The following is a 23,902-nucleotide window of genomic DNA, read 5'->3' as shown; positions in this document are numbered from 1 at the left end:
GAGGATTGCTCTGGAAACCAGACATATTATCCCAGTGACCATGAGGACAGTCCCCAATATAATACAAAGCATGAAATTCCCAGAAAAACCATACAGTACTCTCTGATGTGCTGTTATCTTTCCCCTAAGTGAAAAGAAAACCCAAAGGAATAGGGACACACTTCAGCTGGCCACTGGTCCCTCATTGACAGATTAACATGAGAATAGCTCAGAAACAGCCACCTTCCTTCCATCTTACAGGTTACAAATTTCTCTCCAGTCTCATTCTGCCCTGGAAACAAACACCTCCTTAGAAGGAGAGGGTGAACAATTCTGTCCAGAGACCATTAACATCAGCTGAATGAAATGACTGCTAACAAAACAAAAGATGCCTCAATGCATACATAATGACAGTCAGTGTTTTCACCTCCAAAAGCGCAAGCTTTGACGTTAACACTGAACCTTGGACACATGCATAGCTGGATAGTAACGCAGAAGGCTCCCCCAGCAGTGACGGCCAACCCAAAGGCAGGAGAGGCGGAGCACGGGAACCAGGCTGCCACTCACTGGGTGCACAGCCGGCCTGGTTCCAAAGCCACCACAGTCAAGGCGGCAGCCATCAGCAGCCCTGGGCCACGTCTGCTTTCTCATCCAAACCAGAAATTAGGACACATTGACAGTGGGCTTTTGTGCCATGACAGAGACCATCATGAAAACAGGGCCAGCACTGATGGAAACTTCCAGGCAGCGCAGTGACTTACGGAGATGGCAGAAGAGGGTATCTGATTTCAGGGGTCTATGGCTCCTAGAGTCACAAGATGGCCTCTTTCCAAATAAAACTCTTCAGGGGATTCTGTTGATGGCAATGTCAACAACTCACCCTCCTCACGAACCCCCAAGCCAGCCCTGGAAGCCTCATCTCCAGAGGCCCAGGGCAGGGGAGGCCTCCCTGTGTTCCCCAGAGTAACTCCAGTGAAGGTTCCGGCTCACGGAACTACTGCCTCAAACATGTGGCTCTGCAGAGAAGTAGCTGGGGCAAAGGTTTATCAAAAAGCAGTCCAGGGAATCCTGGAGTTCCCCAAGATCCCTCCAGGTGGACCCCACCCCAAAGTCAAAACTATTTCCAAAACAATCCTAATACGTAATTTGCCTTTCCTACTTTCATTCTCTCCCAATTGTTCTATTCTCCAGAGGCTACAAGCCATGTGATAGCACAGCAGACTGAAGGCAGCAGCAGACAGGAGAATCCAGCTGCCTCCTAGTTTCCCAGATATTAAAGAGATTTGGAAAAACAAATGTAAAACATTCCCACTCTTCTCACTAAAATTTTCATGAAAAGTTATTTTAAAAAACCCATAATGAGTCCATGACTGTTTAAACTTCTCAGTATTTCATTTCTAAAATGGGAAATATTGATAGATACAACCAACATGCACAAAAGCCACTTGGGGTCCACAACCCAAAACGTTGAGAATCACTGTCTTAGAGGAAGGAGAGGACAGCAGGGGAAACTATGGGCTTCGCAGTGGACAGACCTGGTCCTGATTCTGGCTGTGGCTCTTACTAGCTATATGCTTCTTGGGAAGTCATCTAACACCTGAGAGCCTTGGTTATTACTTCATCTTTAAAGCAGTGATAGAACCATAAAACTCCTAGAAGAGAACATGGGCAAAACATTGTGACAAATATCATACCAATGTTTTTTAGGTTAGTCTCCCAAATAGAAATAAAAACAAAAATAAATAAATGGGATCTAATCACACTTACAAGCTTTTGCACAGCAAAGGAAACCATAAAGAAACCTACAGAATGGGAAAAAACATTTGCAAATGATGCGATGAACCAGGGCTTAATTTCCAAAATATATAAACAGTTCATATAGCTCAATATTAAAAAATAAATAAATAAATAAATAAATGGGCAGAAAACCTTTCTCCAAAGAAGACATACAAATGGCCAACAGGCACATGCAAGTATGCCCAACATTGCTAAGTATTAGAGAGACGCAAATCAGAAGTGCAGTGAGGTACCACCTCCAGCTGGTCAGAATGGCCATCGTTAAAAAGTCTACAATTAACAAATGCCAGAGCGAATGTGGAGAAGAGAGAACCCTCCTACACTTTTGGTGGGAATGTAAGTTAGTGGTCAATATGGAAAACTGAGGATGAGATGATTGGATGGCATCACAGAGTCAATGGACATGAATCTGAGCAAACTCCATGAGATGACGAAAGACAGGGAAGGCTAGAGTGCTGCAGTCCATGGGGTCGCAGAGATGAACTGAACAACTATGATCCAGCAATCCCACTCTTGGGTATTTATCTAGACAAAACTGTAAGTCAAAACCATATATGCACCCCTGTGTACACAGCAGCACTACTCACAACAGCCAAGATAGGGAAGCAACCTGAATGCCCAGGGACAAGTGGGTAAAGAAGCTGGGGCACATGTATACCATGAAATCATACTCAGCCGTAGAGAGCATGAAATGATGCCATTGCAGCAACAGGGATGCAACTAGAGATCATCATACTAAGTGAAATAAGGAGAACGACAGACACCATATGACATCACTGGTATCTGGAATCTAAAATGTGACACAAATGAACCTCTCTATGAAACAGAATCACAGAAAGAGAGAACAGACTTGTGGCTGCCAAGGGGAGGGAGGGAGGAGAGGGAGGGAATGGGGTCTGGGATGAGCAGATGCAAACTGGTATATACAGAATGGATCAACAAAATCCTACTATATAGCACAGGGAACTACATTCAACATCCTGTGATAAACCACAATGGGAGAGAATATGAAAATGTATACACATATATATATGTATGTATGTATACCTGAGTCACTTCACTGCGGCACAGCAACACTATAAGTCAGTTACACTACACTGTAAATCAATTACACTTCAATAAAAGAAAAGCAGTGATGTAAGAAAAAAGCCACCTCTGTTGTCCTGGGCATGAACGGAAAGCTGCATTAAAGCTCCCAGCAAGTGCTCAGTCAGCAGCAACTCCAGGGCTGTTCAAGCCCAGCTCCCTGACACGTCTGAGAATGAGGGATGCAGAGATCCAAGCATCCAACTGATCAGTAGGAGATATGATACAAAAGTAACAACCCTCAAAGGAGAGGACAGTGACTCCTCAAAGTACCTGCTTCAGCCTCCTTTGCCAAGTGAAAGCCACTAGGGAAGCAGAGAGAAGGCCAGAAGCCTCCCCTCCTGGTGGATGCCGGGCCCTCACCTTTTTAGGCTGACGATCGAGGCATTCTGCCCAGCTTTGTTCAAAACTTCATTCCATTCTTCATCGTCCCCACGGATCACATATCTAAAAAAATTAAAGGAAGTATGAAAGCCTGTTCAAAGGAAGAAAAGACAGCTTAAAAGAAAGTAAGAGGGTGGCGACGTTCTCATCCCACACGTCCTGCCATGAAAGCCAGGCTGAGATATGCCAGCATCTGTACATCAGAGAGCAGGGGATGGGAACGTCACCGGGGCAAGCGGGGCAAGCAGGGCCAGCAGGGGTCATGGGCACAGAGGGCAGCCGCCCGACTCCTCCCACCCGACTCACCAACCGCCCAAGAGAAGCCTCCTGTTGTCCCCCCATCTCCCTGCTCGCCCCCACCTCCACAGCCCACAAGCCCCTGGACGGAACCCTGCCCGCCCCACCTCTGGGATCTAGCAGTCCTGGCAAGTCAAGGGCAAGTCAAGCTGCAAAGCCGAGGGCAAAGCTCAATACCCTGCTCTAGGACCTCCAGGCTGCCTCCATTTGATGTCCAACCACCATCCCTAATGACCTGGCAACGGGACTAGGGGTCAAAAAGGCTCAAAGGCCACCAAATTCTGGAGCATTATTCACAGTCTATGGGGCAGGCACCACCACTGTAGCTGAAGCTCGAAAAGGACTGTAACTTCCAGGGCACAGAAGGTTGGAGAGCAAGGGAATTTTGCTGGAATGTTGGCAATAGAACCCTTTCTTCAAATTCACATCAAAAGCCAAGTATTAAAAAGTAGTCACTCAAAGTGGGTGCTCACAGATCAGCAGCCCCCTCCCCTGAGGGGCCTGGGACACACCATTTGCAAGTCATGACTTACAAAGTGGCAGAGCAGATGCAGGGAAAACAAATCCTTCAAAATTATGCAAATAGTGAATGGGGAGGTTTTTAGCTGTTAGTGCTTCTAAGAACAATCCCATGAAACACAGCTTCTGGGGCACCCAGGATGTGAATCAGAGGAAACGAGCAGAGTTCTCTGTGCTTCCCGAAAGCAGCCGAGGGGCCTTACTGAGAAAGGTCCATGTCCTTCAGCTTCCCCACTTCTTTCCTGTGTTTCTCTTGAAACTCCTTGGCCGCTTCGTCCTGTGGTCAGAATCGGGCAGGGGACAAATGAGATAGAGGTGAGGGGGAAGAACACCGTCATTACCACCAGCAGACCTCTCCTTCACCACACTCACCACCCCCCACACCTACAGAGGAAGCTCTTATTAAAGTGTATACGAACATAAAATATGCCTTCTGAAAAATCTAAAAGGACAAACAAGTATTGTAACAGCAGCTGCCTGACTGCCGGCTCTCACACACACTCAGTGGGAGGCCTCGTCCAGGGCCGGGAGCACACGCAAAGGCAGGGAAACGTGGGGAGTGCGCTCCTCACACCCCTAGGACCCCAGCGCCCCTGAGCTGGGCCAGCGCCGAGGGCTTTTCCTCCAGGGCAGAGGGGACGTTTGGTGTTTGTACCAGGTCGTCGCTCAACGTCTTCATTGTGGGTTCCATAAGCACATCCTTCACTGCCACCATCTGCTCCTCGATGGCCTTCTCCTGCACTTCATTAAACAGCTATAAAAGACCAAGGTCGAGAAGCAGAAGATGAAGGAGCAGCCGAGACCCAAGCACTCATTACTAAATCATTTAGCGCACACTCCTCGTGGTTTAGGAGGCCACGCACTCATGGTGGGAGCAGGAAAACACTGGAGACAAGTCACACTCCAATCAGGGGTGCCTCTGGGAGAGAATGTTACAGCTGAAGCCCCCCATTTCTGTGTGTGTGTGAGAGAGAGAGAGAGAGAGATATCTGAGGCAATCAGAACCAAATGTTAACATTTCTGCATCTTTGGGCAGAAAATAGGCCAAAACCCTGCCCTCGGCAGAGGTTACCTTCACAACCTTGCGGATGATCCGGTTGAAAAGTCCCATCAATTGGCCTGAGGGCAGCTCGATCTCCTTTTCCAGCTGGTCCACGGACTTGTGCTGCAGGCCGATCCCCAAGAGAAGAGCCTGGGGGACAGGAAATCTGTTGGAGTGCTGCCAGGACAGGCTTTTATCCATTAAAATGGCACCGAGAACCAGAGTTACTCTCCCTTGGTTAAAACATCGACTGGCACTACCGGGAAATCTTCCCGCTCATCCACCAGGAAGCACGCCTTCCTCCTAAAATTCCCAGACTAACTTCTTATCCTAGCAAACAGCCGTTTCACAGCTGTGTTACAGTACAGAGTGCTCTTGGACCTCTGATAAGCAGAATCGAGGCACGTGGTGGGGTGGAAGAACATGGGTTCAGACAGCAGCTCTTCTACTAACTGTTTTGCTGGGTGCATGGCTCGACTGGAGAGCCCAAGGGTCCCCAACCTGCAAAAGGGGACCTCTACCCCCTCATCAGAACCATGAAGAAGTAAATGCTATCAGAACCACGAAGAACTAAATCCTCAAAGTTATGTCATAGCAGCCTACCAACTCCCAGCATACAAACTGCTCCACAAAACCAGCACATGAGCAGCAGGTAACCTACCGACTGGGCCGCGGACAGGGCCAGGTCCCCCAGCTGGTTCAGGAAATACAGCCGGGAGATGGCCGGGATCATGTCCATGATGAGGTGATAGTCGACCATGTTCCGTGAATACATCTCCAGCCTCTTCAGGTCGTAGGGGAGGAAGAGTGCTTCCAGCTCCTCCCGGCGTAGGGCTGGACATGCGACAGAGCCAGACGCATCAGGTCAGCCCGACACCCTTGCTGGAATTCCCACACGGCACGCACAAGGGTCCCTGGGTGGCACCCAGCTGTTCCTCCACCAGTCTTCAGCCAGAGCAGGGGAGGACCACCTGAAAGTGCCTGCCCACCCATTCAACACCCCGCCTCGGGCAGCCCCGACCTCCTCCATGCAGAGGGGAGGCAGCTCGGGCCGTGTGATGGGGGCAGGTGGTGTGTGACCCTCCTGTTGGCGTGGGACTCTTGAGCATCAGTGCCCTGGGGTCAGAGGACCCCAGCATTTTCCCCACTTTGTCACTTCTCAGGACCCAGCTTCACAGGCAGCACAAACACTCACCCGCCCCAGCTCCAGAAACAGAATTTTCCACCCAAATATAATTGATCCCAAAAGAGACACACATTCACATAACAACCAACAGGGGGGAAAAACCCCCACAGCTGTTAGCACTAATGATCCCTTACACCTTTTTTATATTTTAAGTATTCAAACAGAATCTGTGTGCCCAAAGCACTTCTATGTGTTGGCTACAGAAGGTTGGCAGCAGATTCTTATTACAATTTCATGACTGAGGAAATAGAGCCTCAGAATTGAGCTAGTTGCCCTAGCTCATGGGATTTAGAACAGGTTCCAGAACTGACTAGCTGCAGGCCTTACATATGTCTCTGAAGCCAAGTCACACGAGCCTCTAGTCCTGTCGTGAGGATGACAGGCACAGCGCGTGACGGACGCCCTGGGATGGGGCAGGGACTGCTGAGCGGAGGTGGAGGCGGGGGATACAGGCTTGCAGCTGGTCCCTCCATGTCTAGTCTAGCCCGCCTCCTGGACCACACGACAGCCTTCCATACGTTCTGCATGACCGAGCCCCGCCAGCCCTCCGGTCCGCCACCCAGCCAGCTCACCCGGCTGCACGGGTTTCCCGATGTTTCTGTTCTGAAGGATGTTCAGAGCCAGGGGAGGAAAGAAGGTGCTGAACTGGTAAGACAGCAGGGCTAGGAACCGCCTTCGGAAATCTGCGGGTCCAACCAGATGGAGTCAGAGGTCTGCAGGGCCCGGGGCCCATCACCTGGCTGCCCGCCACGTTCACTCCCCACTCACCTTTCCAAAAGGCGGAGAGCCAGGCGCCCTGGTCGGCCTCCTCCTCGTCCACCAGCGTCTTCAGCATGATGCACGAGTGCTCTCCAGTCAGGTCATTCTGGGGAACACAGACCCCTGACTGGCACCGAGGCCCCCTTTTATGAAGTCCCTGTCAATGCTCACGGGTAAGCATGCTCTACGGACTCTCGCTTCCTCCCCAGAGAGAGGGGCGGCCTTGCCCTCATTCTTGCAGGGCCCAGTGCCTACACAACAGCTTCCAGAGGCTACCCTGTCCTGGTGGCCCCCGCGATGGAGCAAAGCTGCTCGAACCTTCGGAGCACGCGTTCTGCTGTGAGCCCCTGGCTCACGCCAGGTCAGACTATGAGCTGAGAGGCATTACAGCTTAAACACCACATGACCCCATCAACATGTTTTGGGCGCTCACAGCAAAGACTCCATGGCCAGAAAATAGCACGGTGGGGGTTCTCATGTTGGTGACAGGTTCACAAGGGCAGGCTCCTTTAGGTTCTAAGACAGTGACCACAGGTTTTAAAATTTTTTACTAGATGACAACCACAAAGCCCAACACCATAAAAGTATCTAACGGATTTCAACTGAAGGGTGTTCAAGTAACAAAATGCCACCACCAAGTCACAAGTAAGCAGTGCACGGTACCAGCACCCAGGGACACACGTGGTCTGTGCTGAACTCACTGGCTCCAGCATGCTCCCTGCAGTCGACAGCCAAGGCCACACCCCAGACACGACCAGCCTCGCTGATGAGGACCAGCCCCTCCACGGCCGCTCCTGCCCCGTGGAAGCAGCCACACACCCACTGGTCCTCACCAGTCCAGCTTTGAACTCTCAAATGGGCATCTCCCTTGGATATTGACCCTGAGTTCTCTAAAACCACACCTCCGACACTCCCTCTGAGCTGCTGGCATCCCCTCTCCGGCAAAACAGAGCACTCAGGGGACTGTCACCCTCCCAGCACGACCTCCAGCCGCCACCCAACGCCCTCTGCGCCCACACTCTTCGCTGCCCTCCAGTTGTGGGGGATGCGCTGGCCACCTCTCCTGCCCTCCGGCCTCTTCTGGGCCTGCAGTCCTGTCATCAGCCCCCCTCACCTGTGTCTGCACGAGCTCTGCAGGACCATAGCCTGCAGCCAATGAGCATGTTCTGGAATCTCCCGGCTGACAAGCCCACCCCAACTCCAATCTCCCTGCAGCAACCTATTCCTCTGGCCCCTCTGCCTCGTGTAGGAACCACCTATCCGGTCTATGTCCTCATCTCCCTCTCTCTCCTGTCAGGGTGACCCCTCCACAGAAGCCACCTTCACTCCAATCACCAGTGCCAGAGTCCATAAGTCAACTGTCCTCAACTTATTCATTCTCTTGAGGGCAATGACTCCCCTTCTTTAAACCACAGACCCTGCCCTTCTCCTACAGATCACAGCTATTCCTCCTCAGTCCCCCACCTTGCTGTATTTTCCAACTCATTCCTCTAAATGCTGGAACATCCAAGGACTTGCCTTTATTCCCAGCCCCTACTTTCAACAGCTTTAAAAACTTATTCACTGAACAAAAGTATTTCCTGAACACACGCTATACACAGCAGATGCTATTAAGTGCTGGGGTTACAGCTGTGAAGAAGACAGACAGTGATCCCCTCCAAAATCCTTTACCCCAGGAATACATTCTATTAACAGAAAGCTGATGACTCTTAAATCTGTTTCCAGGCCCAGCCTCTTCTTCAAATTCCAGATCCCTATGGTCAACTGCCTATTCCCTACTTCCACTTGGAGGTCTTATTAGACCCCAAAACAGTTTCCACTTCCACTTCTGGTCCTCCCCACTGAGTCTTATCCTCAGCATCTCTAACATCCAGTCTCTCAAGCCAAAAATCAAAGAATGACCCTCAAGCCTTCTGTTCACTCATCCTCCACATCTCCACCCTTCAACTCAGTTCACCTTCCAATACCCCTGGCATCCGGCCCCTTCTCTCCCCTCACTACGTCCCCCTGAGCCACGCCACCCCTTCTCATCCGCTTATCTCCACGCCTCGACTGTGGTCCACTGCCCACACGGCAGCCCCAGAACCTTCCCGCTAACCCCTCCCTCCACTGGAGCAGGGAGCTGCCCTACCACGAACCAGCACGCTTTCAAGGGTCCTCCAGCCACACCTGGAGGACCTTTGTCCTCCTCCAAATCACCGACGTCCTTTCCACCTCAGGTCCTCACGTGCTGTGCCCTCTGCTTGGAAACGCTCTTTTCTGCGTGCAGGACTGTCACATGGCCGGTCCACTCTGACCGTTCAGGATGCAGTTTGAAACGTCACCCCCAGAAGCCCGACCGCTCATCACACCATCACTATCTGAGCATTTCTTGTTTGCTCACTTTTTGCTGCCTATTTCTACTCATTAGAAAACCAGCTGTCCTTATCTTACTCACTGCCTGATTCACTGCAGGTGCTGAATATTTTTCTAATGACCTGACTCACTAGCTCTCTCACCTTCCACTCTATTCTCTACAGCTCTGCTGACCACACAAGCACATTCCTCCTTCAGATACCAACTTACCGCAAGCATTGCTAAAACCACTTTCCTTCCTATTTTTTAAAAAGTAAAAATTCGAGAAGGCCCCCAGTGACAGGATTCCAGAACCAGGGGAGCAAGTCAAAGTGCACCTCTGCCATCTCAATCAAGCACAAAGCTGCTAGACTGCCTGGGGGCCGGCAGGGTCAGGGATGAATGTGACCAGGTGGCGTCTCAGTGAGGCCGGCTGCCCTGGGAGCCATCAGAGCAAGCCTCCCGGCAGCACAGGGACGCCTGCTCAGAGTGGAGCCGGCTCTGCAAGGACACACCCGTCACCAGCCCCCCCTCTGCCACACGCCTCACTCACCGGGGTCTGTCGCAGATAAACAGGAACAAAGCCAGCTCGTTTCCAGAACCTGCAAAGACACAGAGGGCAGGTCCCCATGTGAGCCTTCTGGGAGCGGCTGACATACCAGGCTGGGAAGGGCCACGGGGAGTCTCAGATGGCTGTCGCCCCCAGACAGACAGACACGGCCCACAGAACGCAGGGTCTCGGGACACCAGGGCCCAGCGGACCCTTACTTGAGGAGCCTGGGGGTCAAGCCGTAGGACACCCCCAGGTAGTCCAGGCGTTCAGCAGGCCTCTCGTTCAGCTTGAGAAGTAAGGGAGGCAGGTCCTTCCGGGGAGTGACGACTTCTTCCAGCAAGCTGACGGCCTGGAGGACGCCGGGGGAGGGCATGTCCACCCAGCAGAGGAAGAGGAAGGTTAACAACATTCCCAAGCACCCCAGCCACGCCAGGCTCTGGACGAACACACCAAAAACTAGGGCAAGTTTCTAGGTTTGTTCCCATGGTTTTTAAAATGAAAACACACTGTTAAGCCCAGTGATCATTCCCAAGAATCCCAAACCCCTAGACGAGCCTGGAATCACCTCAGAACCCAGAACCCAGAATTCAGGAAATAGCCACATGTTTAGAAACACTGAACACATGTACAAAGAGACAGAGGCAGGGTTCTAAAGATGAGCTGAAGATGCAGGTCTGCCACCGGATGGCTCCAGTGTCTTGGGAAGTGACAAACCCCTGAGCCTGACCTTAAACATAAGCCCTCCCCACCTCCTGAATAGGCACATTTGTGAAAAAAAATCAAATGAACCCACGTGAAAAGTCGTCCCGGTTCCTAGAAAGACAGAGCCTTGCTGGGTCCGGGTTCAGTACTGAGGGGAGGAGACTGCAGAGCTGGGGCTTTAAGCTCAGAGGGACATCAGCATCACCTGGGAGCTCATTAAGACCCAGATTACTGGGTCCTACCTCAGAGCCTCGATTCAGGGACTGACAGACTTAACACGTCTCCAGGTGAGGCTGATGATGCCGATCCGAAGGCCTCAGTTTAAGTGTTAGCTGGAGAGAGAGAAGCGTCTCCAAAACCAGAGAGGAGCTCAGCTGCCCAGAGTAGCCCAGGCCACGAGACCACTCTTGAGGATGATCCCAAAGACCCAGAGAGAAACCTGGTCTCCTCCAGGAACCGGGAGCCCGGCCAGAAGACGCTTACCTCACTGCTGACGGTGTGAATCTCCTGCGACGTCTCCAGGACTTTCTCCTCAAGACAAGGGAAGCTGCCCTCATAGTACATCTGCAGCAGCTGCAGGGCCCGGCTGCCGTAGCCCATCTGTGAGCACACATGAGGGAAATGGGCGCGGGGAGCAGAGATGTCCCCAGAGTCTAAGCACTTCTGCACCCCTGTACCGCTTCTAGAAAGCCTCACTCTGGGTCACACTGCCCTTGGCAAACAGAACCAATGAAACCCCCCAACAAGGTCAAAGCAGAGACCCTCAAGACCTCGTGTAGCAAGACCCTCGCTCTTGCACCATCTAGCCCACCCATCTGCCACCCGAGTGGTAGGCCGGCCGGCCACGCTTTCTGGTTCACGGCTCAGCCAGCTCTAAACTGATGACTCTCCAGCTAACTCCTGAGTGGAGACTTCCAAGACAGGCAGTCATGACAGTAAGCAGATCTGGTTCACCAGCCCTCTGTCCTCACAAAGGGAAGAGCGACTGTATACAACCACCCTGCCTGCCCACCCAGCCCCGGGCAAACTGCCCACAGCACCTGGGTCTGCTACTCCTTGACCAGCTTCCTATTTAAACAACCAAGTACACCTGGCCTAATGAGTGACCAGCAACATGCCTGCAACTAACAACAGCACGCCAGGTTTGAAGACATGAGGACACATTACCCCTTGATAATCCGGGTGAACAGCAATGCGAACCACCCTTCCACCTGAGAGACTGCCGAAGTCTGGGTCTTGGAACTGTGAGGGAGGCACAAGCCAGTAACTTAACAACAAAAGACAGCCTCCAACATCGCCAGCTTACCCCCGAGACACACCAGGGAAAGCACTTCACCTGTTCTGACACTGTCCATGGAATCAGGTCACCTGAAGCCTTCTTGCCCCGAGACAGGCTGTTCAAGATGGACTGGCGAGAAATCTCCCCCTCGAGGCACACCTGCGGGGAAAGCAGGATGGTGCAGAGAGGCGGGCTCCAGGTAGACTGCCCACCCACAGAACCTCACCAGCGCTCTGCCCTTGCTCTGACCAGGCCGCCTGTTTCTACTCCTGCTCACACTTAACACTGTAACCAACTCATCTGTTTCCAACGGAAGTTTCATTACTATGTCCCGTGGGCATCATGACACTGTCACCTAAGGAGACAGAATACTGATATCCTCCTGGCCCAGAAAGCAAAACCACACTAGATGAGGGTCTCCACACACGGTGCACATGTGAGCTCATCGATTAAGACTCCTGGAAGGTCACACGGCTCTGTACAGAACTGTGCAAATTCGCAATGACTCATGTGTAAACACAGTTAAACACGGTATGTGCATGTAATGAAATACAATGTAACCCTGGCAAATTACGAATATTTGACATGTTGAAAAAAAAGATTGCCAAATACTATGATCCCATGTTTGTGAAAAAGAAAAACAATAAAGAAATGCATAAATACATGCCAGGCACTAAAAACATGTTTCCAATCTGCCTTTTAATTTTACAAGTACCATGGATTGCTTTTGAAATAAAGAAGAAAACAAAGTTCTGTTTCAGGAGCTGTAAGTCAAAATATGCAAAGCCAATTCTGCCTTTCAGCCATCCATGAACAGTGAGGCTTTGGGTGTGTGTCAGGGTGGTGGTTTCTTCTGCACCCTCACTGCCTACCTGGTACACCCAGTCACTTGGCTCCAGCCCAAGAATCAACAGCTTCTGCTCCGCACTCCCGTTACTGAGCCACTAATCCTTGACTGCCTAAGCGGTTCCCAAATCGACGCCACAAGGACACCTCAGCTTCTGTACCTGGATGACAGCAAGCACTTCTGGAAGGGCATTCTGGGTGGGGGGAACAGGAGGCAGGAGGCAGAAGAGATGGTGAGCAGGGGCATCAGAAAGCATCTGGAGGTCGTTGGGAGAGTTCTGTGGAGCACAAACACGGTCAGTGAGGACCACTCCTCATCCCGTCCTTCCTCGAGCGGCTACTCCAGAATCATGACCGGAGAACTGCCTTCCCCGAAGCCAAGTGAAGTGCTGAAACCCAGGAAAGCTCATGCCAGCACCTCGGCTGGCCAGCCTGACACTCTCCACAAGGACTTCAGTGGGACGAGCCTCCTATGTTCGCTGTCACCTCACCAGGAGCGCTGAGGCTGCAGAGCGGGGGCGGGGAACTGCTGAGTTAGCACTAGGTACCTCACAGCTGGGAAGTGAAGTTCCTCCTGATAAGAGGCTGCTATTTTAGGAAAACCTCTCAGGGCTTCTAATACCAACCCTTCAGCCTTCTATTAAAGGCTATTATTCATAAAAATGCTACCTAGACACATACAATGTGTCCTTTCCAATGTTCTTTTTAGTTTTTAAGACTTCCAAATATTTTAAATTCTTATTCACTAATCCCTAAAAATAGCCAGGGGTGTAAGGCTGGTCTCAGGTCACAGAGTACCCCCCAGATTACAACTGCTATGCTCAGCCCATCCATTCAGCCAACTGGCAAGAAATAGCACCCCTTTTAAAATGGGTGAAACTTACCACCCTCTCCAGCTACCACACACAGAGCTACACGCAGAAATCCCACGCTCCATATACAAAGCTGGAGCCCAAGACAAGCCTGAATAACAATGGGAAATGCAACCCTGAAGTGGGACCCCTGGCCCTGCCAACATCAGGACATTCTAGTCCCAGTGGAATGGTCACCTGAGCCACTGGGTAACAAAAGATGCAGAAAGTCAAGTAAAAAGGCACTGCCAAGAGCCAGAATTCACTGCTGAAGTCCACTTGAGGGCTGTTTTCAGTTACCTTGTAATGAGAAGCCACGTAGAGAGCCATAAGCCGTTGGAGGAAAACCTCGGAGGCCTTGTGGTAGCAAAAGAGGGTATCTCTATTAACATAGTAGCTGGATTTGAGGTTAAGCAACCAAAACATATCAAAGAGAGCCCTGAACAAGACATGCTAGCTACTTCCAAGGATAACCTGGATACGTGGGTTCCCTCAGCCTGGGAAGAGGAGGCCCTGCTTCTAAGCAGAAACATATTAGGGAAGGAAGAGAAGGAAAGTTGAGAACATTCCACCTTCTCCTCTTCCCAGAGCAGCAGCCCATGAAGCAAAGGGCCAGAACCATAGGTTTAACTCTCTCATCGTCCCCTCTCCCTTTCACAGAATGAATGGAACCCAGGAGGATACAGCTCACAGGCTTCAGGCAAGGGGCAGCCGGAGACAATCCGGGTGATGTTGAGGCAATCCAGGCATAGCAGGTCGTTCAGCCACTTCTCCACGGCGTCCCCAGGGGCGTATCGGATCGACTCCTGCAGGGAAACCTCATGCAGGGTTCGCACTGTCAGAACACACACAAGAACTAAATGCGTTTTGTCCAGGAGATCAAGGCAAATGTTCTACTTGATTTCTGTCATGTGGTACCCACATAAATATGGCTTAAGAATTTAAACTGAGTGGTTTTAAATTGTCCCGGTGGATGTTCAACTTGCCTGGACACCAATCCCCAAAGGTCTCACTACGTCAATGCAACCAATGCCCCGAGATGGTGACAAACAGGAATCCAGTCACCAGAAGGCCCAGGTCAGCCTGAGGTCTGGTCACTGGTTTGCTGTTCCTCAGAGAAAAGCACCTTCATCTCTTGGAGACTCGGCCTCTCTGCCTGATGGTCTGCTATCACCAATAATGTCACGTGGGGAAGGATCCAGTAAGAGTGTGAAGTGCCTTGCTGTGCACTGCAGGCCCATCCAGAGCCCTGGGGGTACCTGATGCCAGCCTGGCCGTCGCCGTGGTCTTGTTCTCAGCAGTGGTGCTGACCTGGCTCTGGGCACTCTGTTGACGGAGCTGCTGAATTAGCTTGAGGGACAGGGACCGGCCAGTGCCCTCGTAGCTAGGAGAAAAAGCAATGGCAGTTAGGCTCAAGGTGCCAAATCACCTCTCCAGAAGGGGACAGAGGACTACTTTCCTCATCCTGATGAAACCCCAGGCTCCTGCTTGCTGAGAACAGCCCTTCACCTCTAAACTTCCAGCAGGGCATGTGTACGTCCAAAGGAAGCTGGGCTGCAAGGCAGCTGGGCTGCATGGTGGCTCAACTCTGAGCCATGCAGGCCTGGGCTCAAGTCCTGGCATGTCTGTTTAGTACCTCTGGGCCAGAACTCAACCTCTTTTAGCCTCCTCCTCAAAAGGGGATTAGTGTGCACAGCTCACAAGGCTGTACTACGAACTAAAAAACAAAGACCAAAAAGAGGACATGAACAAAGCCTTTAGTACAATGGAAATGGAACAAAGATGAACAGTCGATTAATGAGAGCTGCTATAAGAAGTTGCATGCTTGAAAAATGAACAGAGAGCATTTCCAGTTTGGAAAAATCAAGATTAAACAAATCCACCATCTATGTAATTTTTTTCATGACTACTTTCCCTTGAAAGAGGACATAAACTAGAAAATTTTTGTAATTTTCAATTAGAAAAGTGAAGAGAGGACCTGAATAGATACTTCTCCAAAGAAGATACACTATGGCCAAAAAGCACATGATAGGATGCCCCACATCAGTCAACTAAAAGGGACATGCAAATAAAGATCACATGAGACATCATTTCATGCTCACTAGGATGGCTATAGTGAGGACATATAAATGCTAGCAAAGATATGGAACCCTTACACACTACTGGTGGGAATGTAAAATGGTATTGGTGGTTTGGAAAACAACCTGGCAGTTCTTCAGTTAGAAAGTTACCATTTGACCCACTAGTTTCAGTTCTAGGTATACCCTCAAGAGAGCAGAAAAGGTGTCTACACAAAAACCTGCTCGTGAATGTTCACAGCAGCACTGTACTAGCCAAAAGAGAAACAACTCAAATGATCATCAACAGACGAATGGAAAAACAAGATGTGCAAAAACATGCACAGGAGTATTATTTGGCCATGAAAAGTAATGAAGTACTGATATAAGCTACATGGAAGAACCTTGCAAACATCATGGTTAGTTAAAGAAGCCAATCACAAAAGACCACATATTCAAAGATTCCACTTCTATCAAGAGTTCAGACTAGGCAAATCCATAGATATATAAAGTTGATTAGTGATTACCTAGAACTGAGGAAAAGGAAGGAATTGGAGGATGATAATTAAAGGGTATAGGGTTTCTTTCTGGGAAAATGAAAATGTTCTAAATTTTCGTGATGGCTGCACAACTCTATGAATATACTGAAAATCATTGAATTATACACTTTAACTGAGTAAATTGTATAGTGTGTGAATAATATCTCAATAAAGTTGTTACCAGAAAAAGTAAAATACATTTTATTTAACTATTTTCTGTGTAAGGAAAGCAGTCAAATAATAAATCTAAAATATAGAATTACTTCAAAATGTGACTTCCATGTAGAAATCAACAATGAAGGCAAGTACACACTGTCCTGGGAAGATTTCACAGTATATTCTTTTTTTTTTTCCTGGCCACACTGTGTAGTTTGTGGGATCTTGGCTTCTTGACCAGGGATCAAACCCAGGCCACCAGCAGAGGAAGTTCAGATTCCTAACCACTGAACCACCAAGGAATTCCCAGTATATTTTTACATGAAAAAGCAAATGCAAAACATTATGGTAACTATGTTTATGTTCTTATTCAAAATGAAAAAGTAAAATAAATGTACACCAAAATTCTAACAAGTTATCTCTAGAGAGTCAGATCACCGGATTTCTTTTTGCTTACCTTCTCTGTCTCACTTTTCCATAGCAAACAACTAAATATTTCAAAATTTTAAAAAAGCTCTTGAGTCTGCTTTCTTATGATAATGACACAGTTACTTTAATACTACATTTTCACATAACTCTAGGGGATAAGACATTGGTGCGTGTATGTGCCAAGTCACTTTGGTCATGTCCGACTCTTTGTGCCCCAGTGGACTGCAGCCCACCAGGCTCCTCTGTCCATGGGATTCTCCAGGCAAGAACACTAGAGTGGGTTGCCATGCCCTCCTCCAGGGAATCTTCCCAACCCAGGGATCAAACCTAAGTCTCTTATGTCTCCTGCACTGGCAGGCGGGATCTTTACCACTAGCGGCACCTGGGAAGCCCAAGACATTGGTATTGCCAATCCATGTGCTCTCTAGAACCTGGTCAGACCTAGACAGGAGACGTTCATCAACTGGGTAATGAAATTCCTCAGTCTGGTGTTGCCTGTTCTGGTGGGCTATAGCTCACACCAGAGGGAGCTGTAGTTTACTATGAAAGGGTAAAGGAGACGGCCAATGAGAGAGTGAAGCGGGCCCAAAGACTCAAACTTTAGGAGTCAGCCCTATCCATGCAGGCCCAGGTCACGTTCACTAAATCCTACCTAACTGGCAACAACTTGTAAAGTGAGCAACGGCCCCTGCCCCCGGTGCTCACCCATTGATGGTGGACGCCATGAAAACAAGGTAGGGGCCCAGAAGACTCTTCACCAGGGGAAGGGGGATGGCAGCAGCTTCGTCAATCACAACGAGCTCAGCCTGGCCCAGTTTCACAGCATCTGCAGGATGTATGTACTGTGGGAAGGAAAAATGTATATTGTTAGCTTGGCCGCCTGATACCACGGCTGCAATCACTGGTGAGTCACCATAAAGGCCCTCTCTTTCCCCTCTCCCCCCTCCTCTGTCTTCTTTCTCTCATTCTTCCTTCCCTGGTAGGACAAAGCAGGGACAGCTTAGAGTTAGATTCCTGGGTCCTAACAGTTCAACCACTGACTCTGCGGCCCTTCCTCTCAGAGCCTCAGATTCCTCTCCAGAAAATGGAGGAAATACTGATGGCTGCTTGAGAAAAAAGTTAGGTAAATTAGGTAAAATTAAGTAAATCTGCACAAATGCTCTGCCTGGGACCTGGCAAGTGACAGGTGATGCCTCCGTTTCCTTTCTCTCCCCTCTTTCTCATGCTTCCCCCAGCCTCACTCTGGCCAGTGAACCAGAGGCAAGCTTGGCCCCAGCAATGGCTGAAGTGGAAGACTTCAGGTTTCCCAAGCATCTCCAAAACGCTGTGTCCTGTGTGTCCTACTTTGACACCATCAATATAAAGGCCAAGTCTCCCCGCACTGGTGGGGATGCTTCTAAGACTCATGGTCTTCTTAATGCTCACACATTTGTATTATTAGCTTGTCACAAACTCGCCACGAACTTGGCTCCCTTATGCGTATAAACAACCTCTTCAATTCCTTTAGTGGTTCCTGCTTTTTTCAAGTTTGCAAAAGACCATGAAGAGGTATTTTACAGGAGAGGAAACCTGAATAGTCAATTAACATAAACAACAGTGTTGAACCTCACTAGTAATTAGCACAATGCTGAAGACAACAAGGAGATCCCACTTCCTATGCATGCAGGCAAAACTTAATTAGCAGTAAACTACCAATGTTTGTGAAGACATGGGGAAACAAGAACTCAAGAAAGTGGTGGGGTGAAGGTAATTCTGCACAAACACTTGAAAGGAGAATTTGGCAAAATCTGAGAAAGATGGAAATCTATGCATATTCCAAAACCCAACAGTTCCAATTCTAGACACATATAAACTGTAATGTACTCACATAGTGCTTAAAAATGAATCAATAAGATCTCAAGTTTCAATCTGGACAAACCCAAAAACAAATGTTGAGTGAAAAAAGGCAAGCTGAAAAAGGACAAGTACAGTATGCTACCATTTATGGATACATAATTATGTAGGGAAATATAAACACATGAATTGAAAGGAGACACAAACCCCAGAGCGGAGTTATCTAAGGGAAGCGACAGAAGGGACAGGTGGGGAAGGGTGCGAGAGGGGCTCCACACTGAGGTTTCAGATCTTTAAAACAAAAATATAAATGGCTTTTAAGATATGAAACAAACACAGCAAGCAGCAAAATGCCAGCATTTCTTAAGCTTAAGTGCTGGGCACCTCAGTATTATGTTACATTGGTCTCTGTGCTTTTCTGTAGTTTGAAGTATTTCATTACAAATAAGCTTTTGTAACTGTTTTGCAAGAAGTTGAGGGATCAAAGAGGCAGAGACCCCACTCATTTCCAACAGTAGGATAGCCGCCCTCAATGGGGCCCCATGTCTTGGATTTTTACAGAGAAGAACTAAACAAGCACCTCATAAAAGCAGCAGACCCCAGAGAGGCGGAGCTGACTTTAAACCTAATATTCTTCTTTATCTCAATTTCCAACAAGAAGAGGCCTCAAAGGGACATAAATGTAGCCTCATAAAGTCAGGTCACCTCTTCTGCACTTTAGCTCCAGCCTAGAGACAAAACAACTCTGGTAATACGAGAGGGTCTCTGAAGACAAACCCCAGGAGCGGCGAGGGCTGAGCCAGGCATTTCAGGGAAAGGCTTTCCTTCTTTGGTTTGCGTATTCCTCTTAAGTTTCAACAGATCTCTGTATTCTCACTGCCTGCAGCCTGCCCCTCACCCCTATCCCAACACTGGCCTTTCCTCCTCGAAGCTGAGAGAACCAGACCAAAGTAGGAAGAAATTTCAGAAAGAACAGTCTAGAGACTCAGCAAGAAAAAAAATTAGTCCTTGAGGGAAAAGGCATGAGCACTTAACATTATTTATAGCCTAGATCTTTGATAAAAGGTATACCTCCTTGACAGACATATACACAAAGGTCAAGGGTGTAACCTGCCACATTTACCTGGCCTACTTCCCACTCCAGCCCAGCTCCAAAAAATACTCAATAGACCTACTCCATTAGGAGCCCATGGGGCCCCATCCCTTCTGCAAGCCTGTCATGATTTAACAAAATTGTAGCCTTTGGACAAGTACAGACCATTCAGGCTTACAAAGCACAGGAGATTTATAGAGCTTTCGGGGAAACACTGTTTAAAAAGGAAAGTAGGCCACTGACTAAACCACAAAGATTCAAAGTACATCTCACAAAGACTTTTTCTTCTTTTAAATGGTAAGATTATTGTTCTAACTATAGATGCATCATTTCAAAACCTGCTATAACTAAGCAGAATTAGAAATGATGTCAGAGAAAATGATTCCATTTCTCTTAGTTGATTAGCATACTCAGTTTTCAAGGGACAAAGCTACAACTTTTTGATCTGGCTTACATACATTTGTTAGTTTGCTTGAATGTTTTTGTTTAAAAGAGGCTGAAAATATGGAACAGGTTTACCGTAAGGCAACAACACTGTCTAAAAGATAGTGTAATTACACATCACATAAAACAACTATAAAAGGAGACATCTTAGAACATTTATACACAGCAGGACACTGGTCCCATGTGGCAGGATTTAGAACAAGCCTCACCTGAATGGTCTGCCTGTGTTCCCGGAACACGTTCACTCTAATCACTGCTTTGTTAAATTCAGGATTGAGAGACTGAATGATCTCGTAATCCAGATGCTCCTGACGGGGAAAGAGCCAAACCAACACCAAACGTCAGAAAAAAGCTTTCGAAACGAAATATGAAGAAAGTTTGCATTCTACAGACTTCACGTGGATTTATACTCAGCATGGAATCAATATAAGTTCTTATCCTAACTTCCTACCTGATACTGCAGAGCATCAAATCCTTTAAACACAAATTCAAACAGTGTGTGGAGGTTATCCGGGCTCGGGGAGGTAACAAAGATATTGGAGTACCTGTTGAACAAAAGGAGGATTTTTTTGTTTTTAAGTAGTTAGGAAATTGAAGAAATGTTAAGAGAATTTTAAAAAAGAAAATATTTTTGTTTGCCCCTGTTACACAGGTGATAAAAAGAGACAGTCGCAGGGGGATAAAAAAGTCAGGACACATGTTTTGAGCAGGAAAAGTAAAACAACTCCAGACCTGAGGGTATTTTTGCTCCCAAGCTAATGAAAACAAGTTACCAATTTGAAGGGAGCTTGTCCCAGCAATTAGCTACCAGCATCCATGAAAGCACCCTGCTGAGGGCAAAATGTTTTCAAGCTGTGGTTCTGGGAAAGACTTCCGAGAGTCCCCCGGACTGCACGGAGGTCCCAGCCGTCAGTCCTAAAGGGACTCAAGCCCAAATATGCATGAGAAGGACTGATGCTGAAGCTCCAACATTTTGGCCACCTGATGTGAAGAGCCGACTCACTGGAAAAGACCCTAATGTTTGAAAGATTGAAGGCGAAAGGAAAAGGGGGTGGCAGAAGTTGAGGTGGTTAGAGAGAATCACCGACTCAACGGACACGAATTTGAGCCAACTCCAGGAGACAGGGGAGGACAGAGGAGCCTGGTGTGCTGCAGTCCATGAGATCACACACAACTCAGTGAGTCAGACACCGCTTAGTGACTAAACAACAAGAGGGTGCCTGGGGGCCGCTCCCTCAGTGTCAGACAGGGCACACGGCTCCCCAGTCCTGCACCCCTGGCCCAGGGAGGGCTTCACTCTCATCACTAGCTATGCTGAGAGGTTTTCAAATCATGAAACCAAAGTGCTCCGTCGTGTGCAGGCGAAGGTCACAGTGAGCCTCTGAGGGATCCTTGTTCAGTGTAAAGGATGCTAAAGGCAGAGGGCCAAGTGGTACCACTAGAGCAGCCGGAGTAACAAAGTCAGGAGCTGAGTTCAGTCCCAGCACAACCAGCACTGACTTGGGGGAAGCTTGGCTGAGTCACTGAAACTCGCTGAGCCTGGGTTTATCCATCTATGAAACGCTAACATTGTCTGAGGAGAACCAAGGAAGATCATGCATATAGGACAAGGTAAATCCTATAGTCCATTATTTGTATCTGCGAAGCTGTAAGCACATGCTCTCCTGGCAGCTGCATAAATCTTCTGCCCAGGACAAAAGAATGGCAAGTGATATTACACTCAAAGGCAGCTCCTCAATGCAAACAAGATTTTCTATTAATCAAAATCACTAAAATGACAAACCTGTATTTTTCTCGGTCAGCAAAGCTAGTCATACATAGGCTCATCTCCTGAGAGTTTTAAAGTTTCTTACCCCCATTTCTTGACTCGTGTGTGTTTGTTCGACTCTAAATAGTAATCACAAAGGCCCTGGTTTCTGTGTGCCAGGACACATATGTGTGTACCTTTGGGATCTGGGGATAACAGCATTGTTCTTTCTAGCTGTTGCTGTTTAGTCACTAAGTTGAAGCTGGGAAAGATTGAGGGCAGAAGGAGAAGTGGGTGGTGACAGAGGATAAGATGGTTAGACGGCATCACTGACTCAATGGACATGAGTGTAAGCAAACTCTGGGAGGTTGTGAAGGACAGGGAAGCCTGGCATGCTGCAGTCCATGGGGTCGCAGAGAGTTGGACACAGCTTAGCGACTGAACAAGAACTGAACAAGTCACTAAGTTGTGTCCAGCTCTTTTGTGACCCCATGGACTATAGCCAGCCAGGCTCCTCTGGGATTTCCCAGGCAAGAACACTGGAGTGGGTTGCCATTTCCTTCTCCAGCGGCTCTTCCCAACCCAGGGATTGAACCCACATCTCCCTGCACTGGCAGGCGAATTCTTTACCACTGAGCCCCCAGGGACACCTGCTCTCGCTAGACAGGTGCCCAAGATCTAGAGAAATCACTCAGGAGCTCACTCAGACCAGGAGCAGCCTCCCTGACCCCTCATCCTGCACACGGCTCCCGCAGAGCTCAGGGTGCCTAAAGACAGGGATCCCCCTTACCCAAAAGCCACCGCCCCAGCAATAGCCAGTCCCAGGGCTGCAGACTTCCCCCTTCCTCGGGCAGCCGTGAGCGCAACAGTACTCCTCAGGGTCTTTTCCGAGATCCCCTCGATGAATTTCAAGACAGCTTTGGCCTGTGGAAAGAGAAACATATTGGGTGAGCTGTGAGAAAGGCCAAGGTCCAGCCACTTACTACCATCACCACAAAGTCAGGCTGATGCTGAGGCTAAATTGGAGTTGGGGGGAGCAGGGCACAGGGGGCCGTTCTCACCAACCAGCACCTAGACTCTTACTCCCTTGATCATCTCCTCTCAGTCTCCAGGCTTTAAACACCAACCAGATGTTGATAAGCCCCAAGTTCACATCTCCATCCAGACCTCTTCCCCCACACCAGACTCTTCCACACACATAAATGCCCCCTCTACGTCTACTACCCATCTCACATTCAACACCTAATGTCCCCCCAGTCCTCCTCCACCTACCATCTTCCCCAGCTCAGCTAGTGTCCAACTGTTCAGGCCAAAAGTTGCCTCCATTTTCTCCTCCTACCCGATTCTTCAGCAAATCCTGTCCTTCAAAACATAAAAACCCCACATTCCTCACTATCCTCTTCCTCCACCATTCTGGTCAAAGCCACCACTGTGTCCTGCCATTTTTACAGATACAGCGGTGGGCATTATCTCTAGGATAAATTTCCAGGAGAAGAACTGCTGAGTTAGAGTACATTTGCATTAAAATGGGTGTCATGCCAGGTTATGGAACCCCCACCCATATATGAAAGGCGTTCTTCTCTGCAGCCTTGCTGTCTTGCTGTCTAATCCTGCCAACTACACCAACTGTCTCACTGTGCACACTGTTTGCTGAACCTGCAGTAGGCAAGGCGTGAGCAGGGAAGCTGGAAGAAAACTCAAGGAGTCACAGGAACCGCAGATATGTTTAGTCTCATCTGACCGGCACAGCGGCCGTAGCAGCAGACACGCTGCTCTCTCTTCTCATGGTCGACCCAGTGGACACAGCCGTAAGACAGCCATGATGCAGACGCAACGGAGTGGCAAAGGCTTTTCAGGTGGAGCTTATATACGCTGCTGCTGCTGCTAAATCACTTCAGTCGTGTCCAAATCTGCGCAACCCCATAGACAGCAGCCCACCAGGCTTCCCCGTCCCTGGGATTCTCCAGACAAGAACACTGGAGTGGGTTCC

General features: G+C 48.9%; 1 protein-coding gene across 1 annotated transcript in view; it reads right to left on the bottom strand.

Moving 5' to 3' along the window:
- Positions 1–23,902, bottom strand: part of NAT10 (N-acetyltransferase 10) — a 38,281-nt gene that overhangs the window by 1,148 nt on the left and 13,231 nt on the right. The window contains exons 9-28 of the mRNA XM_043908996.1: positions 22,703–22,836; positions 20,617–20,710; positions 20,375–20,473; positions 17,501–17,637; positions 14,874–14,998; positions 14,299–14,449; positions 13,915–14,011; positions 12,925–13,041; positions 11,975–12,076; positions 11,806–11,880; positions 11,122–11,238; positions 10,152–10,285; positions 9,937–9,985; positions 7,059–7,155; positions 6,863–6,973; positions 5,766–5,938; positions 5,135–5,254; positions 4,718–4,816; positions 4,266–4,339; positions 3,226–3,309 (exon numbers count right to left, since the gene is read on the bottom strand). Of these exons, the coding sequence (XP_043764931.1) occupies positions 3,226–3,309; positions 4,266–4,339; positions 4,718–4,816; positions 5,135–5,254; positions 5,766–5,938; positions 6,863–6,973; positions 7,059–7,155; positions 9,937–9,985; positions 10,152–10,285; positions 11,122–11,238; positions 11,806–11,880; positions 11,975–12,076; positions 12,925–13,041; positions 13,915–14,011; positions 14,299–14,449; positions 14,874–14,998; positions 17,501–17,637; positions 20,375–20,473; positions 20,617–20,710; positions 22,703–22,836 (2,189 nt within the window). The remainder of the gene's footprint in view (positions 1–3,225; positions 3,310–4,265; positions 4,340–4,717; positions 4,817–5,134; positions 5,255–5,765; positions 5,939–6,862; positions 6,974–7,058; positions 7,156–9,936; positions 9,986–10,151; positions 10,286–11,121; positions 11,239–11,805; positions 11,881–11,974; positions 12,077–12,924; positions 13,042–13,914; positions 14,012–14,298; positions 14,450–14,873; positions 14,999–17,500; positions 17,638–20,374; positions 20,474–20,616; positions 20,711–22,702; positions 22,837–23,902) is intronic.

The sequence above is a fragment of the Cervus elaphus genome, chromosome 1, assembly GCF_910594005.1.
Source record: "Cervus elaphus chromosome 1, mCerEla1.1, whole genome shotgun sequence".
Taxonomy (NCBI): Eukaryota; Metazoa; Chordata; class Mammalia; order Artiodactyla; family Cervidae; genus Cervus; species Cervus elaphus.
Note: the sequence above shows the minus strand (reverse complement) of the source record. Positions and strands in the feature narration are given on the sequence as shown.